The following is an 18,972-nucleotide window of genomic DNA, read 5'->3' on the forward strand; positions in this document are numbered from 1 at the left end:
AAAAGCATGCACCCCAGTGTTCATTGCAGCACTGTTTACAGTAGCCAGGACATGGAAGCAACCTGAATGTCCATCAGCAGAGGAATGGATAAAGAAGATGTGATACAAATATACAATGGAATATTACTCAGTCATAAAAAGAATAAAATAATGCCATTTGCAGTAACATGAATGAACTTAGAAATTTTCATACTGGGTAAAGTTAGATGGAGAAAGACAAAAATTGTGTGATATCACTTATAAGTGGAACCTAAAAAAAAAAAAAAAAAAGGACAAATGATCTTATTTGGGTTTTCCAGGTGTCACGAGTGGTAAAGAACTCACCTGCCTATTTAGGAGACATTAAGAGACATGGGTTCGATCCCTGGATTGGGAAGATCCCCTGGAGAAGGGCAAAGCAACCCACTCCAGTATTCTTGCCTGGAAAATCCCATGGACAGAGAATCCTGGTAGGCTACAGCCCAAAGGATTGCAAAGAGTCAGACACAATTGAAGCGATGAGCACACACACATGACCTAATTTACAAAATATAAATAGAGTCACAGATGCAGAAAAGCTACCATCCAGGAAAGTGGGGGAGGGGAGGGATAAATTGGGAGATTGGGATTGATATATACACACTACTATATATTTATAAAGTAGATAACTAATAAGGACCTACTGCATAGCACAGGGAAGTCTTTTCAATACTCTGTAATGACCTATATGAGAAAAGAATCTATAAGAGTGGATACATGTATATGTATAACTGATTCACTTTATAGCAGAAACTAACACAACATTGTAAATCAACTATGCTGCAATAAAAATTTTAAAAAGATTTAAAAAAATTAAAAATGAAAGAAGTTCACAAATAAACAATCTAAATCTATACTCAAGGAACCAGAAAACAAAGAACAAACTAAGATAAAAATTAAAAGAAGAAAGAAAATAATAAAGATCAGAAGCAAAATAAGTAAAAGAGAATAGAGAAACAATAAAAAAATAAACAAAACTAAATTTCCCACATACATAAATAGAAGGTATATGTATATAGCTTTCTCAGTATTTATCTAGCTACATAGCTTTTCCAGGTGAATTAGAACCAATAAGGATACACTAAAATTTAAAAATTATGAAAACATTTGAGTAGCAGTTTGTAATATTATACATCATCCTCCTAAAATACTTCATAAAATTAAGAAAAAGTATAAAAGAATCATCCCATGGGTTTTAAAGAATGTTTATGTGAGGTACATAGATAGTCGTTTTTCTTTTTTACATACAAAGGTAAAATTTTCGTTATAATTGACTCATAAATTTTGCAGTTTCCATTTGCAAAAATACAGACCAAGATAAAAGTTATTTCTCTTTTTACTAAAACTGTTTCTTTTAGCCTTTTTGTGAGATGCTAAGTGCAGTGGGTACAATAAATCCATTAGAAAATTACTATTCTCTTATCACCTTTAATTTGATTTAATCAGTATTCTCTTACAGATTTAATCCATAAGGAATTTAAAATAATTATTATAATATTACTCTAATTATGTTATTCAAGAAAATAGTACATAGCAGAATTAACCTCAAACCTGGCAATGTTCCATGCATAATTGTGGTTAATTTCTATTGTAACGCAACTAACTCTTGGCTAATTTTCACTTTATCAAGGTATTAATCTCACAAAATATTTAACACTTACAACTTGATGGGATCACAGTGATTTCTTTCTATTCTTAAATACACTCCATCTCCTTGTATGTGTGTGTGCGCGTTCTCACCCTGTGTTAATTGGCATCAGTAATTTAAACTCAAACATAGAAAATGAAAAATTTAGGGCAATCACTATGTGAAGATGGGCACTTTCTGTTTCTGTTATGATATATTGGCAACATGCAGTTATTTTTAATAGGAGAATGGGAGAAGACTTGAGGGAAAAGGAATGTGCACTGGACTGGAAATAAAAGTGAATGATTTTAAAATCATGGATACATCCATGCCGATTAAATTTCAAGATGAAATACTTGCTTCTGCAAATAAGAACAAGGCAAATTATACTCAATTAGAAGCGACACAAACTAATTAACCCTTCTGTGGAAAAGGCATCACTACTCACCTGTGCACCCAGGTTTCTGGAATATTGTGAGCTGCATACACTGTGAAGCTAAGGTGGGAATGGAGGCCAAGATTTCCACAGGAGACACTATACAGAGGTGCATGTAGAGGCTGGAAATCTGCATAGAAGCTGCTGCAATGGATATCAATTAGCTGACAGATGGATGTGGATAGCTCAGTTGTCACTTTCTCTATCAAACCTGGGGGGAGGGCGGGGAAAGGGATAGAAACCAGGTCATCTGTGAAGGGTCATATTTATCACAAACCATTCTTTACAGCTTTGAAAAATTTTATAGCAAAATTTAAAGAAAATGAATTAAAATGACCCTCTACCAACTGAAGCCAATTAGCCATCTGTGCCTCTGTATACAGCGTGGGGTAGCTGCTATAGTGTTATTAATAAGCTTTCATTTCTTCAATTGCGTAAATTTGGGAAGTTGCAGCCTTTAATCACAAATCATAATTCTGGGTTATCAATTTGGCATTCTGATCAACTATAATTCACAAAATTTTTGGTCTAGATTATTATTATTGAGAATTAATGTTCAGATAAGGGACATGTTTTCTGTGTGATTTATACCTACTTTAAAGAAACTCCATCTAAGGAATTAATTATAATAAGTTTGATTATGCTATGTTTGCCATTAACTGAACACTAATCATACACATTATGCTGCCATAAAAAGAGTGCTAGTACATGGCTGGGATCCAAGGTAAGTTTAGAATAAAAGATTTATGACATTTACTATATTTCTTCAAAATCAAAGCCTTACTTGAGTTTTACCATTAGTTATTTATAGGAAGTCTATTGATTATCCTAAAAGTGACTTGTCATGAAGGAAGAAAAAATTAAGAAAAAAATGAAGAAAAATGACTAAGTACGGGGACCAATAGTTTTGAAACGTCTGCCAGATGCCATGCCAATTTAGTTTAGAGCACATGAAAAGCATCCTCTGATCATTAAATTTAAGGTAAATTTTTCAGAGAATGGTATTCTCCCTCTCGTTAAACTCTTTGTTGGACAAACTCCAACCTGAGTGGGAGGAAGCAGAAGAGGCTGATGAAATGGACTAGGCAGAACTGGTGAACTTTGATACGAATCTGGTGCCATTAGGATGGAGAAACCTGAGGATGACGAATGTCATCTCCAGGTAGGATTCGCTGTCAGACCCTTAACAGGGCAGGTGAATAACATTCACTGCTGACATCTTGTATGCAGTAGTCAAATGCATCGAAAATCATAAGATGCTCATGACTTGCAATTATTTTTAATATTCAACTATGCTGTTTCAGAAGTTAGGTGAATAACCTTGTGTAAAAAAATGTATTTTAAAAATTATTCCTTTTTTACCTAGAAGAGGAAACTCTTTAATGGACAAATATTTAAGTGACAAAGGGTTTTAAGAGGTGAATGTATAATACGAAGTGTTATCAATGGAGCCCTCCTACTCTTCTGAGTCACTCATGCCTGACTTTGCTGACAAGTCTCGAAGGTCGGGGGTCGCAAGGCTCCTGTGGTCGTGATCAAGACCCCTCGGTGCTTAAGGCCTTATTCAGTTCAGTTCAGTTCAGTTCAGTCGCTCAGTCGTGTCCGACTCTCCACGACCCCATGAATCACAGCACGCCAGGCCTCCCTGTCCATCACCAACTCCCGGAGTACACTCAAACTCATGTCCACAGAGTCGGCGATGCCATCCAGCCATCTCAATCCCCCTCAAAAGGCCTCCTTAAATCCCACAGGCGGGTCTTGGCAGAAGAGAGTGAGGCAGAAAACCCTGCATTCCTGTATCCATGCTGGGCCATAAATATGTACGGAAATGCCGTATTTCAGATATTTGTCCTTTTCGGCCGCCTTGTTCTGGAGAAATTAAATGAAAAGTCATTGCCACCAGTGCGGGAAAGACAGAGGCGGAGGAACCATGTTCTTGGCGGCGGTCCCCATGTCGGGACCCGGCGCCGGCCTGAACGCCTGTTCTTGCTCTCCAGATTGCAGGTTCTTAGCCCACTGATTGAGCAGGGCTTTTGGTGCTCACCTGTCCCAGATGGAGTCCCGGCTGCCAGCTCCAGGGCGGGCTCCTACCTCGCCCTTCCTCCCCCGGCCCCCCACCCCTCTCCCTACCCCTCAGGTGGCTGGGTCATGTGCAGCCGTGAGTCCCCAAGACCACAGCCCAGAAGAGCGAGGTGGCCAAGCCTTGGCACTGGGGAGACATTGACAGGACAAATAAGCGCATCCTTAGAGCTTATGTTCTCAAGATCTGCTGTGATTTTTTAAAAATTCTCCTAACATTTTATTTTATTTACTGGACCATATTTTAAAGGATTTTCTATTTTGAGGTATAGAAAAAGAAATGTCCATTAAGATTACGAAAGGGGCCAAGTGTGGGAGCGGGGTTCCCAGGTGGTCCAGTAGTTAAGAATCCAGACACTTACACTGCAGTAGGTGAGATTCAAGCTAAGATCCTATCAGCCACGCAGTTCGACCAATAATAATAACAATAATAATGATAAAAAGATGATGAATGGAGCAAGTGGAACAAGTCACAAATTTGGCATAAGCGTATTCGGTGTGGAGTCACATCACACGGTACTGTTGTTTTTTTGAGACAGGTGCACTTTCTCATAGGTAGTTTCCAAAGCGGAAATTGCTTTTTGGTTCTTGGGTTCTATGCTTAGTTGCTCAGCAGTACAGGACTCCTTTCAACCCCAAGGTTTGTAGCCCACCAGATACCTCTGTCCATGGGGATTCTCCAGTCAAGAATACTGGAGTGCAGAGCCGTGCCCTCCCCCAGGGTATCTTTCCCAACTCAGGAATCCAACTGGGGTTTCCTGCATTGCAGGCAGATTCTTTTGGTTCTTAGTCGGTTTGAAAAGAAATTAGCAGAATGAGCTAGACGCTTCCTCCAATAGTAAGTGTGCAGTGTTCCATTGCCCAGGAAAGAGGCCAGCTTCCACATGGAGCTTCTTCCCACATCCTGTCCCTCAGTAGCTCTGCCCATAATTAAGCATTTTGTTGGTGTTGTCCAACACATGCTATTATTCACTTAGTTATTCATAAATTTGTACAAAATTTATGAGATGGCCAAATTCTACTCACTTGCTGTGTTTCTAAAATTGTGCCCTTTGTTGAAACAGCCTGAGGTGACAAGCAGAGTGAAAGAGCTCTAATTAAAATTCTCTGAGAAATCAGCAGTAGCAATTAATGAAACAGAAGAGGAAAGGAGCATAAAAATAGTCTTTAAAGAGGCCTCATCAAACTCTGGAGGCCAACCAACAGGGTTTCTCCTGAACAACAGGAGGCAGAGAATTATAAATTTATAAAAACATCTTGTTTCTCTGGTCCCCAAATTGTATTCTGAAGCAGGAAGTACAGACTTCTTGTTAATAATTCCCAATCTTGTGCAAATGAATGCACGTTAAAATAAATCATAAAGTTGAGTTCGAGATCTCATTAATTCAAGCCCCAGAACATATTTTAGAGAATCTTAATTATCGGGCTAATTACTCAAACTCCACTTTTTATTTTTTTGCAGAAATACATTTCTAGGTTAGAATTTGCCTCTTTAAGGTAATATAGAGATGTGTGCTTCTTCCAGAACTCTGGGTGAAGAATGCATTTCACTTATCATCAGGAATGTATTAAGGGCTCAAAGTACCTGACTTGGTGAAATATGGGAAATGTTTATTGCACTTGATTTTGGAATGAGAAAAGACTTACAGTAACAGGAAATAAGCAATGACAATATATAGGTGATTAAAATGAATTAATTAGAATGTTTTGTTTGCATTTTTATGGAAATGAGGGAGTAAGAGTACAAGACTTTATTCTAGTGTACTTTTGAATGGAAAATAATGGAAATAAATTTCTGTGTTGTTGCTGTTTGTCAATTTCTGTACTTCTCCTGTTCAGTGAAGTCTGTGTTTTCCTTGCAAACATAATCTGTATTAAAATCTGGTTTGTTTTTCATGTTCCAAATAAACTTTGTTTACACAAATAGGCAACATGCCAGATTTAATGAATTCTGGTATAGAGCACAGGTATGATCAGATCTCTTAGCTTCAAAGTATACTGCGGAGAATCCATAAGAATATTAAGTATGAGAATCAGAATCATCAATAATAGTGGCTGATTGTTTGATCAACATTTAGTGTAAAGAGAGTTCTAGACTTTTATGTCAGAGTACTTAAATAGAAAGCAACTGCATGTATATACTGGCAAATGTTCATTTCATTTTGCTGTCATTTCAGCAAACTTCCTTTCTGCTTTTTAAACTACAGTAAGGTGTTTCTACATAATGAAATACTAGAAAAATATATTTATCTTGTAGAATGAGAAGTATGGTTTATGAAAAGTTTATGAGAGTTGCAGATGGAGAATTTTTAATCCAGAATTAATTCCTTTTCTGTGATGATTTATCATGGATTATAAGTTCCTAGGAACATTTCTTGCAGTTTTGTGGACTCTCATATCCTGACCCCTGCAGAACATAGGATGAGAGGAGTTTATTCCAACATTCCTATTAGAAAGGAAGAAGAGGCCAGCTTCATATAGGCATACCTCTGGCTTATTCACTCCTCCTTCTTTTGCTTGTACTCTGTGCTAGGAAAATTGTTACAGGGTGTCTATCTCTCCATTCCTTGGTGGTGCTCTGGAGTTTTATTATGAGAATGCTTGGAATAGGGATTTTTGAACTAATACAAGTTTTTTTTGCCCTTACCCTTTGCCGTCCCATTTTCCTCTGTGATGTGAAGTGGGGGAGTTCATCCTATGTATTGAATACAGTAAGTCCTCTGTATATGAATGAGTTCAGTTCTGAGAGTGCATTTGTAAGTCCAATTTGTTTGTAAGTCCAACAAAGTTAGCCTAGGTACCCAGCTAACACGATCAACTATATAGTTCTGTACTGTAACAGATTTATAATACTTTTCACACAAATAACATATAAAAAGCAAACAAAAAATAAACATTTTTAATCTGATAGTACAGTACCTTGAAAAGTACAGTAGTACAGTCCAACAACCGGTATACAGAGACTGACATCGAGTGGACAGGTGAGAAGAGTTACTGACTGGAGATGGAGAGGAGGTGGGAGATAGTGGAGCTGAAGAATCATTAGCAGTAGGAGGTGGAGGGCAAGCTGCAGTTTCACTCATGCCTGAACACACGTCGCATCTTTCAAAGTTTGCAACTTGAAGGTTCATATGTAGGGGATTTACTGTATCTTCTTTTGAGTGTGGGAGTTAGAGTTGACAGGATATCCTGCTATACATAACTTTCTACTGAAAACCACTAAGGGTATGGAGGGCAGGTCAGAGTTATTGTTTGTGCTTCACTGTCACCTTTGACAGTGTTAGTTGAACATCTGTGAGTTAGATCATTTCCTTAAAGATATTCATAAGTGTTCGTAAGCCAAATACGATCTGCCAGTGCAAACAAGAGCAATCTTGACCACACCCTGCAGTTTACATACTGTCCTATCCTTTATTCATATTAGGAAAACTGAGGATCAGAAAACTTCATTCTTTACCATCAGAGTCAAAAAATGGGCAGAGTTGGAATTCAAAACCAGTTCTGCCTGATTCCAGAAGCCAGACTCATTGCTGTGCACCACACTATCTACCCTTTTCAACAGAGGCCCAGTCCTCCTGTAGCTTACAGTTTTGTAGGTTCAGAGCTTCTACAAACACTTAAGTATTTCAGAACCAAATTCTCCAGCTTGATACATTAAGTTGATGTTTCAAATAGAGCTTGATTTTAAAATGGAAATTAATGATCTTGAAGAAAGACATCTGCTACATTTCTGACTTCTCTTACATCAGAATATGATTAGTCAAATAAAATTTTATATTTTCTTAGAATGGTAATAAGGACATTTTCAGAATTCCTTTTATTTTTATAGCTTTCTTGACTTTATTTTAAAAAAAATCTCAGGCTCACAGGCAGTGGATTTTTATTCACTTGCAGAATAATCACTACTGTCAGTAAAGAGTTTTAGCAAAAGTTTTTTCCTTCAAAATTATTTTTTTTGTGTGTTATCACCATATTTGGAAAAATTAAATTATTTTTGTTTTAGAAATTGTTTATTTAAAAAATATTTGGGCGCACATATGTTTTACCTTTTGCTGAAGTGTCTGAATTTTGATGAAGATTCTGAAAAAGAAAAATAGGTCCAAAGATACACTTGTTATTCAGAAAACAAATTTGGAAAACCAAACCAGTAATGTCCACAATCTACATACAGAAATTTCTCTGCCATGATAAAAAGGAAATGCATTTCTTGGTGTCTTATATCAATATTACTTATTAAACAGGAAATCTAAATTTTAAGATGAAAGAAAAGTCTTCTAACTGTCATAATCAGCAATCTTTGTTATTTGATTCAAGAAAAAAAATTTCTAGCATAAGCTCAGGCTTCTTAGTATTATTTGAACAGTTCTGCAGATATTGCCTGGTGGCAAAATAGCTTCCCTAGTGGCTCAGACAGTAAAAAAGTCTGCCTGCAATGCAGGAGACCCAGGTTTGATCCCTGGGTGGGGAAGATCCCCTGGAGGAGAGTATGGCAACCCATGCCAGTTTCTTTCCTGGAGAATCCCATGGACAAAAGAGCCTGGCGGGCTATAGTCCATAGGGTTGCAAAGAGTTGGACACGACCGAAGCGACTCAGGACACACCCACAGATAGTGCCTAAATTCAATCCCCCTTCCACAATAGATACTGATATTTTAGTATAAAAGATTTGTCATTTTCGCTGTTTAGTGTGTTCAGTTCTTATTTTAACAGTCATTTAGATACAGACTTAAAAAAATCATACAGATTCACTGTATAGTTTCATTTCTTTATTTTGTAGGATTAAAAAGGGAAGCTGGTAGTCAAACACTTGAGATTGTATCCTGGATTAAAAAAAAATTACTATCTGAAATTTTGTATTTTTCACTATCATTTAAGTTTGTATCCATTAGCATGGTGGTTTTTATTTGCTTGTTTGTTTATGTTTATTGTACACATGGAGTACTTTAGTGGTTTAGAATTTACTGGCTAAAACTTCATTATGAAAACTATATAAGGTAGGTGATTCACAGATTCACTAAAAATTGCATTTCAGTCCAAAAGCAAATTCAGTTTTCTAACAAGATCCATTTTAATTGACGCTAAATTTTTTTGGAAATTTTGCTTTGACAAGTTTGCTTTGAAGGAAATCCAATTAATGAAAAGCTTGATTTCTCAAACAAACAAACTAGGGAATAATTGTTTTCCTGTAACAAGGAAATTGCTAGAGTATTCCTTTTAGAGAGAAAAGTCTTCTGTCATGTTTAGAATGTAATTAAATGTTTATATAACTTTTCATTGAAGAGTAGCATTCACATGAACCTTCTCAGAAGCATTTCTCTTAGGTAAAATAGTTTATCTGAGCACAGATTCAACTACTAAGCTGAACACATGAGATATTTACCCTAGCTGTGTGGGTGAGATTGTTTAACATGTTAACATGACTTAACTAGAATTCAGTTTATTCAGAAATATAAACTTGTATTTTAAAATCACTATGACACCCACCTATAGCACAATGTGTAAGACTGTATTTTTTATTTGTAGTTTGTTTATTGTGTATTTAATGGAAATATATTATGTGAGCTTCTGGAATACAATTCTAAAGAATGGAAAATTGTTTCCAGTGCTAGGTGGGAGCATAAAGTATAGATGGAGTACAACTGCATTTGTGATATAATTCTTCATTTTGCCAAAATTACATTTAGTAAATACTTAATTACTTCCTGGTATGGCAGGAAATAGTGTTTTGCTAGTTGACCTAAAAATGCAGCCAAGAAAAAGGATAGTTTCTGAAATTTGAGTTTGTTGGCAGAAGACATGTTCCTCAGTGTTCCTTTAGTTTTAGGTTTGTGGTGGGTGGATAGATTTAACTACTTTGGCATTATTAGAAATAGTTGGTTACTACAGAAATAATGTAAAATATACTTACTGTTTGTGCCTATTTTCTTATATAGATGGGCTTACAGTTAAGATACATTTAGAAAAGGGATGGACAAAATGTCTGAATGACATTGAATATGTTAACTTTCAAAATGTACTCAAGCAGCATCTGTTTACTTGGGGATATTCAACTATTTATTTTGACCCTTGACATATATGAAATAAAACTGGTAAATGTCAGTTCTTTTCTTCATTTCTATGGGTGGATAGTCACATGCAATTTAGTGCTCATAAGTATAGAAGAAATGTGAAATGTGATATGAGCTTCTCTCGATTATTGTAATTGTCCATATTTTCCTAGGAAATACTTTGTTTCTCCTTGGAGAATTCTTTTGCTTCAGATATGTTGAAAATTTGATGTTTTTGAGAAAACTGCCATTTTTGTTTATCTAGGGAGTTTCAGAAAATGAATGTTTAAAGAAAATTTTTTCTTTAAAAAGCTTTTGTTGTTGTTGTTGTTAAAGTGCTACTTTAACAGCATTTGAAGTGCTTCATCCTAAAATTAGATTTTCCTCCTTCTTTGATCATTCATTTGTTTTTTTTGATTTACTGAGAGCAGGGCATAAAAACTGAAGAACAGCCAAGTGGTCTTAACAGATAGGAAGACATGTGTCCACATTCATGTATCTGGTTTCCTGTTCTAGCATTTGTCATGAGGTTGGCTATAACCAATGGCCCAGAGATAAGAGAGTACTTAGTGGTACTTGGGTGAATTAAACTCTTCATCTTGGTCTCATGAGGAAGATTATAAAAAAACTACTACAGCGTCATCTCTACTACTTCCACTAATAATAATGGGTGGTAGTGGTTTACTTGCTAGTTTGTGTCTGACTGTTTGCGACCTCGTAGACTGTAGCCCACCACACTCCTCTGTCCATCAGTTTTCCTAGGCAAGAATGCTGGAGTGGTTTGCAATTTCTTTCTCCAGGGGATCGTCCCAACCCAGGGACTGAATCTTCATCTCCTGCATTGTAGGTGGTCTCCTGCATTGCAGACAGATTCTTTACTGCTTAGCCACTCAAAATACACTATCATCTGGCCCATTTGTTAATGTTATTTCTGATACAAAAATCCTGCAAATTCTGTTTTCTTTTTCTATTTTAGAGATGAGGAAAACTGAAACTTAGAGAAATTAGTTTTTCAAAGTATATTCACCTGGAAAGTGGAGATCTCAAATTCAAATCATCTCTGCATGACCCTATGGTTTTTGTATTTTGTTATCAGCTCTGGGTGTTTGTATTATCTCCAAAACATGGTAATCTAAGAGAAATGAATAACTTGTTGCAAGTTAATTCTCACTTGTTATCTTAAGTTAACTTCAGCTGTTATAAAATCTTTTGTTGATATGACACCTTTGCTCCTCAGTCATCACTGTCACTGTTCATGTAATGCAAACAGGGTATTAACAATTCCGAATTTATTACATCTCATTGCAAAAAACACAATTGTAATTATTTACAATAAGACATAGGGAGAAAAACAAATACCATATATTAACATGTATGTATGAAATCTAGCAGGCTTCCCTGTTAGCTCAACTGGTAAAGAATAAGCCTGCAATTCAGGAGACTCCAGTTCGATTCCTGGGTTGGGAAGATACCCTGGAGAAGGGATTGGCTACGCACTCCAGTATTCTTGGGCTTCCCTGGTTGCTCAGATGGTAAAGATTCCTCCTGCAATATGGGAGACCTGGATTCCATCCCTGAGTTAGGAGGATCCCCTGGAGGAAGGCCTGGCAACCCACTCCAGTATGTTTTGGAAGCCCACTCCAGTATTCTTGCCTGGAGAATTGCCATGGACAGAGTAGCCTGCTGGGCTACAGTCCATGGGGCTGCAAAGAGTCGGACATGACTGAGCGACTAAGCACATGGAATCATGAAAAATGGTACTGATGAACCTATTTGCAGGGCAGGAATAGAGACATAAATGTAAAGAACGGACTTGTGGATTGGGGCAGGAGTGGGTGATTGTGAAGGAGAGGAGGAGATGAATTGAGAGAGTAGCATTGACATATATACACTATCATGTGTAAATAGATAGCTAGTGAGAAGCTGCTATATATCATAGGGAGCTCAGCTTGGTGCTCTGTGATGACTTAAAAGGGTGAGATGGGAGAGTGGGAGGGAGACTCAAGAGGGAGGAGATTTATGTATACATACAGCTGATTCAATGAACATGTATACATATAGCTGATTCACTTTGTTGTACAGCAGAAGCTAACAGCAGGGTTTTTGTAAAGCAATGGCACTTGAGGGAAAAATAAAAAAGGACATAGGAAGTTCAATAGTAAGAAATTACTGATTTTTACCAGTCACCTATTTGAAACAAGTATGACAATTTATATATATTAGTATAATTGTCAACTTTGTAAATCAGTCTTTTTGAAATTTCAAGACTAGTGCATTCAAGGTAATAGAATCTGTGCTCTTCCTATCCATATAGATAAGGAATGCATGCAGTCACTCTCTTTTATGAAGTTTCATATGTAATGAAGTGTGTTTAGAGACCTGGGCTCAAATTTCTATTTTGCTGCTTATTAATCCTCTATACCATTCAATATTACAGTAATCCAGGCCTATGCCCCAACCAGTAATGCTGAAGAAGCCGAAGTTGAACGGTTCTATGAAGACCTACAAGACCTTTTAGAACTAACACCCCTAAAAGATGTCCTTTTCATTATAGGGGACTGGAATGCAAAAGTAGGAAGTCAAGAAACACCTGGAGTAACAGGCAAATTTGGCCTTGGAGCACGGAATGAAGCAGGGCAAAGGCTAATAGAGTTTTGTTAAGAGAATGCACTGGTCATAGCAAACAACCTCTTCCAACAACACAAGAGAAGACTCTACACATGGACATCACCAGATGGTCAACACCGAAATCACATTGATTATATTCTTTGCAGCCAAAGATGGAGAAGCTGTATACAGTTAGCAAAAACAAGACCAGGAGCTGACTGTGGCTCAGATCATGAACTCCTTGTTGCCAAATTCAGACTTAAATTGAAGAAAGTAGGGAAAACCACTAGACCATTCAGATATGACCTAAATCAAATCCCTTATAATTATACGGTGGAAGTGAGAAATAGATTTAAAGGACTAGATCTGATAGATACAGTGCCTGATGAACTCTGGACGGAGATTCGTGACATTGTACAGGAGACAGGGACCAAGACCATCCCCATGGAAAAGAAATGCAAAAAAGCAAAATGGCTGTCTGAGGAGGCCTTACAAATAGCTGTGAAAAGAAGAGAAGTGAAAAGCAGAGGAGAAAAGGAAAGATATAAGCATCTGAATGCAGAGTTCCAAAGAATAGCAAGGAGAGATAAGAAAGCCTTCCTCAGCAATCAGTGCAAAGAAATAGAGGAAAAAAACAGAATAGGAAAAACAAGAGATCTCTTCAAGAAAATTAGAGATTCCAAGGGAACATTTCATGCAAAGATGGGCTCGATAAAGGACAGAAATGGTATGGACCTAACAGAAGCAGAAGATATTAAGAAGAGGCGGCAAGAATACACAGAAGAACTGTACAAAAAAGATCTTCATGACCAAAATAGTCACAATAACGTGATAACTGACCTAAGCCCGACATCTTGGAATGTGAAGTAAAGTGGACCTTAGAAAGCATCACTATGAACAAAGCTAGTGGAGGTGATGGAATTCCAGTTCAGCTATTTCAAATCTTGAAAGATGATGCTGTGAAAGTGCTGCACTATATACGCCAGCAAATTTGGAAAACTCAGCAGTGGCTACAGGACTGGAAAAGATCAGTCTTCATTCCAATCCCAAAGAAAGGCAATGCCAAAGAATGCTCAAACCACCGCACAATTGCACTCATCTCACACGCTAGTAAAGTCATGCTCAAAATTCTCCAAGCCAGGCTTCAGCAATATGTGAACTGTGAACTCCCAGATGTTCAAGCAGGTTTTAGAAAAGACAGAGGAACCAGAGATCAAATTGCCAACATCCGCTGGATCATGGAGAAAGTAAGAGAGTTCCAGAAAAATATCTATTTCTGTTTTATTGACTATGCCAAAGCCTTTGACTGTGTGGATCACAAGAAACTGTGGAACATTCTGAAAGAGATGGGCATCCCAGACCACCTGACCTGCCTCTTGAGAAACCTGTATGCAGGTCAGGAAGCAACAGTCAGAACTGAACATGGAACAACAGACTGGTTCCAAATAGGAAAAGTACGTCAAGGCTGTATATTGTCACCTTGCTTATTTAACTTATATGCAGAGTACATCATGAGGAATGCTGGGCTGGAAGAAACACAAGCTGGAATCAAGATTGCTGGGAGATAAATATCAATAACCTCAGATATGCAGATGACACCACCTTATGGCAGAAAGTGAAGAGGAACTCAAGAGTCTCTTGATGAAAGTGAAAGAGGAGAGTGAAAAGGTTGGCTTGAAGCTCAACATTCAGAAAACAAAGATCATGGCATCTGGTCCCATCATTTCATGGGAAATAGATGGAAAAACAGTAGAAACAGTGTCAGACTTTATTTTTTTGGGCTCCAAAATCACTGCAGATGCTGACTGCAGCCATGAAATTAAAAGACGCTTACTCTTTGGAAGGAAAGTTATGACCAACCTTGATAGTATATTAATAAGCAGAGACATTACTTTGCCAACAAAAGTCCGTCTAGTCAAGGCTATGGTTTTTCCCGTGGTCATGTATGGATGTGAGAGTTGGACTGTGAAGAAAGCTGATCGCTAAAGAATTGATGCTTTTGAACTGTGGTGTTGGAGAAGACTCTTGAGAGTCCCTTGGACTGCAAGGAGATCCAACCAGTCCATTCTTAAGGAGATCAATCCTGGGTGTTCATTGGAAGGACAGATGCTAAAACTGAACCTGCAATACTTTGGCCACCTCATGCGACGAGTTGACTCACTGGCAAAGACTCTGATGCTGGGAAAGGTTGGGGGCGGAAGGAGAAGGGGTCGACAGAGAATGAGATGGCTGGTGGCTTCACCGACTCTGTGGACATGAGTCTGAGTAAACTCTGGGAGTTGGTGATGGACAGGGAGGCCTGGCGTGCAGTGATTCATGGGGTCGCGGAGAGTCGGACACGACTGAGCGACTGAACTGAACTGAACTGAATCCTCTATACACAGCACTCTAAACATCAGGTTTTAATACTAAAATGAACAGTTAAATATCAGCTTCAAGGTATTGCTGTCAGAATTAATTGAAAGAAAATAAAAATTAAATGAAATGAAGTCATATACAAGTGAGGATACTATTGCAATTCACCATCAAGTAATAGTATTATCATCAGCAGTATCGTATCTTTTGACTTTATCATTTGCTAAACTAGTAACAAGATTGAACAATTCTTTGTGACCTGATGTCCTAGTCTTTTACTTAGGCAATAATCACATATAATCTATATCAGATTTCTGAGATCTAAAAAAAAAAATCATATAATGCTCATTTTTATGAATGCAAAACTCAGGAAATCATTATAGAATATGAGATTATCGAATCAGTGTGCCTTGAAGATCCAACAAAAAATATCACAAAACTGATCTCTTCTTTCCTGCATAAATGCTTGTCCAAGCAAGCATAGGTACCTACCTCTGCATACACTGGTGTACATGAGAGCCATTAATAGTCTATACAAACACTTGCCTGTGAATATTATTATATAAGCACATTCATCTAGGTAGAACTGTAGCGTAGATTTCAGTCTCATTTGAAGGTTATATTGTAGTTACACTTCGAAGGTTTAAGAAATTTCCTTTTAATTAAATCATTTTGGTATAATAGAATTAGGTTTTCATTACCCCCAAATGATTTAAATATATATTAACAGCAACACATGCACACACATATACACACATATGTATATACCAGTTATTCAGAAGTCTCTCACTCTCCTTAATTAATTATTGAACTCAGGTTTAAAATAATTGCTGTGTAATAAATGAGTGTATTTACCTTTGGTTTTCTCTGAAGAATAAGATTTAGTTCATTTACAGCATCTGTAATTTGTTTGGTCTCCACACATCCCAGAACACTGCATATATTTTTTACTTCTTCAATAACATTATCCACATTTTGCTGTAGATGAAAAGATTGATATTTTTAGTTTATTGAAATCAAAAGGACACTAATTTATCTTTAAACTATCTCTCTACCTAGGAAGAGGAAACAGAATAAAAAATGGCTGTTTCCATGTAAAAGATTCTCAGGACTGGTTACCCTGTGATCTAAGCATGATTTGCATTGAGTGAATGCTGAAAAGTAGGACTATCAGTCCTAGTTGATATATATCAACTCTAACATTATCTGATATAAAATGGGAGAGAGAAGAAACAGAGACAGAGAGAGAGACTGAAAGTTTCTGGTTCCTGCAAAATACTTTGAAAACCAGACAAGTTATAGCAGATCTGTGTAGAGTGCAGAATACATTTATTTTTGTAAGCACTGTACGCGAGGGCAAAATTATTAAAAATCAGAGTTCAGAACAAACTTGGGAGAATGAAGTTTGGTACTGAGGATGTTAGGTAATCATTTGATTATACTGTATTTTAAGCTTATGATGTTTCAAAAATAAAATTACTGATGACAAATACAGTCCACAGAAATGACCAACTATTCTTAAAATCAAAATTACTGTCTCTGCTTAAGATAGTTATACACAGATTTTGTGTCATAGTTCTAAGAGCTTTTTTTTTAATTTTTGAGCTTTCACACGTTCTTAAACTTAGCTGTCATTAAAAAAAAACAAAACTGACCTATTTTGACCTTATTCTTTTTTGTTATTTTAACAGTAACAGTTGAGAAATCTCTTTTTTCTTTAATCCTTTGTTAATCATCTTTAACTCTATAATATCTTAATGTATTTTATCTATATTACTATAAAGTTGGCTTTTCAAAACAAATTAGCTCTATCAAGTCTAGAATCACAGTCATTCCAATGGAGAATTTCAATGGAGTTTATTTCAAGAGAGATGGAAAAAATTTTTTTCACACAAAGATATGAATTCATAATACAAAAGATTTTAACTCTACTTATTCTAGATCATTTTCTTATCAAAGCATTATCAATATAAAGACAAAAAATGGATATTATATTTAAGAATATCATTTTGTGTCTTTTGTGGAAAAACAAAGTTTTTTAATATATCTCCAGTAGCTTTTATAATGATTTTATAAACATTGAAAACTGTTGACAAAAACCTAGAAAGAATGGCTAATTAATACTATGAAAGACACAATCAGGACTCCAAAATTATCAACAGACTTGATTAATGAGCTAAAAATAAAACAAAACAAAACAAAAAATTGAACTTAATTGGGTTAACTTGGATCTTAAGTCTTCACAGATTAAGAAAATATAACTACTCAGTTATAACATGGGAAGAAAAATTTATTACTAATGCATGTGGAAAAAGCTCAGTTGTTTTATATATGTATGAAATAAATGAGTCCACATTGTGATGTGGCTGCCAGAAAAGCTGCTTTATTATTAAATTGGAAGACATGTACTCTCCAGAACCAGAAAGTTAGAGCTCAGCAAAATGTATATAATCTGAACTGAGGTTAGTGTTGAGTACCACATTTGACACTGGACTTAACAAATCGAATTTTCCCCAAGGAGAGCAACCCAACTATTAATATGATATGAATATACTCTTTCTTGTGAAACAAATAATAAATACTGTTTCCAGCTCTGCAATAAGGTTATGTGTGATAAAATCCTGATTCTGTCCCATTCTACCTATGGCCATTATCAAAATTATTTAACTTCCATGGATCTGAATTCCCTCATCTGTAGAATTGGAACAATAATAATAACTTATTATGACAGAGGAGTTTGGTAGGCTGCAGTCCATGGGGTCGCAAAGAGTTGGACACGACTGAGCGACTTCACTTTCACTTTTCAGTTTCACACATTGGAGGAGGAAACGGCAACTCACTCCAGTGTTCTTGCCTGGAGAATCCCAGGGACGGCGGAGCCTGGTGGGCTGCCGTCTATGGGGTTGCACAAAGTCGGACACGACTGAAGCGACTTAGCAGTAGCAGCAGAAGCATTATGATTATTAAATAATAATTAATATTATTATTTGGAGAAGGAAATGGCAACCCACTCCAGTATTCTTGCCTAGAGAATATATGGACAAAGGAGCCTGGTGGGCTACAGTCCATGGGGTCACAAAGAGTTGGATATGATTGAGCAACTAACACACAACACACAATTATTATTAAGGTTAAATAAGGTAAAATAGGAAAAGTCCCTGGCAAAGAATGTGGGCTAAATTTTAGTTAATTCATTTTTAATTACTTCATTTTTATCCATTCACACAGATTTTCTGGTTTATAAGAGAAATCAGACATTCTTAATGCCCAGGTAACTAATAAGATGAAAATTAAAAAATATTAAAACTATGAAAGAGATATATATCAGGCTCTGAGTGAATGAATTTGTTTTTCATTCATACATTCTTGGTAGATATGAGATACATGTGAATTTGTTGAAATCCATGAAATATTACTAGTTAAAGTGCAAATGTTGGGTTGACTGGGTCACTCAATAGCTAATTTATTCCATCTGTTATTGTAGTCTTGTAGTGCCTCTTGTCTGATCTATTTATCTCATTTGATCTACATGAAAATTCAGAAAGATAAATATTTCATTTTTCAGTCACCAAAATTGTTAGAATATGTTAAGTGAAATGTTGCCATTGTAGAATTAACTTGGTGACTAATTGGATTGAGTGCAACAGGGATATTGGATTGAAGATGTTTTCAAAATTTCATACTTGGAAAACCAAAAGACAGAGTGCCATGAGTTATGGCAAAATATGAAGTTTTGGTGGAATTGTGATATGTGTATATTTTCGATACACAGAGCTTGAGTTGCCAATGGAAAAACCAAGTAG

The 18,972-nt window shown here is 36.5% G+C and overlaps 1 protein-coding gene across 3 annotated transcripts in view; it reads right to left on the reverse strand.

Annotated features, from left to right (window-relative positions):
- Positions 1-18,972, reverse strand: part of PIK3C2G (phosphatidylinositol-4-phosphate 3-kinase catalytic subunit type 2 gamma) — a 464,511-nt gene that overhangs the window by 350,745 nt on the left and 94,794 nt on the right. For all 3 annotated transcript variants that reach the window (XM_055394272.2, XM_055394271.2, XM_055394273.2), the window contains 3 exons: positions 16,025-16,147; positions 8,207-8,240; positions 2,094-2,292 (listed from right to left, as the gene is read on the reverse strand). In XM_055394272.2, coding sequence (XP_055250247.2) covers positions 2,094-2,292; positions 8,207-8,240; positions 16,025-16,147 — 356 coding nt within the window. The remainder of the gene's footprint in view (positions 1-2,093; positions 2,293-8,206; positions 8,241-16,024; positions 16,148-18,972) is intronic.

The sequence above is a fragment of the Moschus berezovskii genome, chromosome 6, assembly GCF_049115385.1.
Source record: "Moschus berezovskii isolate FMDL1 chromosome 6, NW_MosBer_1.0, whole genome shotgun sequence".
Classification (NCBI taxonomy): Eukaryota; Metazoa; Chordata; class Mammalia; order Artiodactyla; family Moschidae; genus Moschus; species Moschus berezovskii.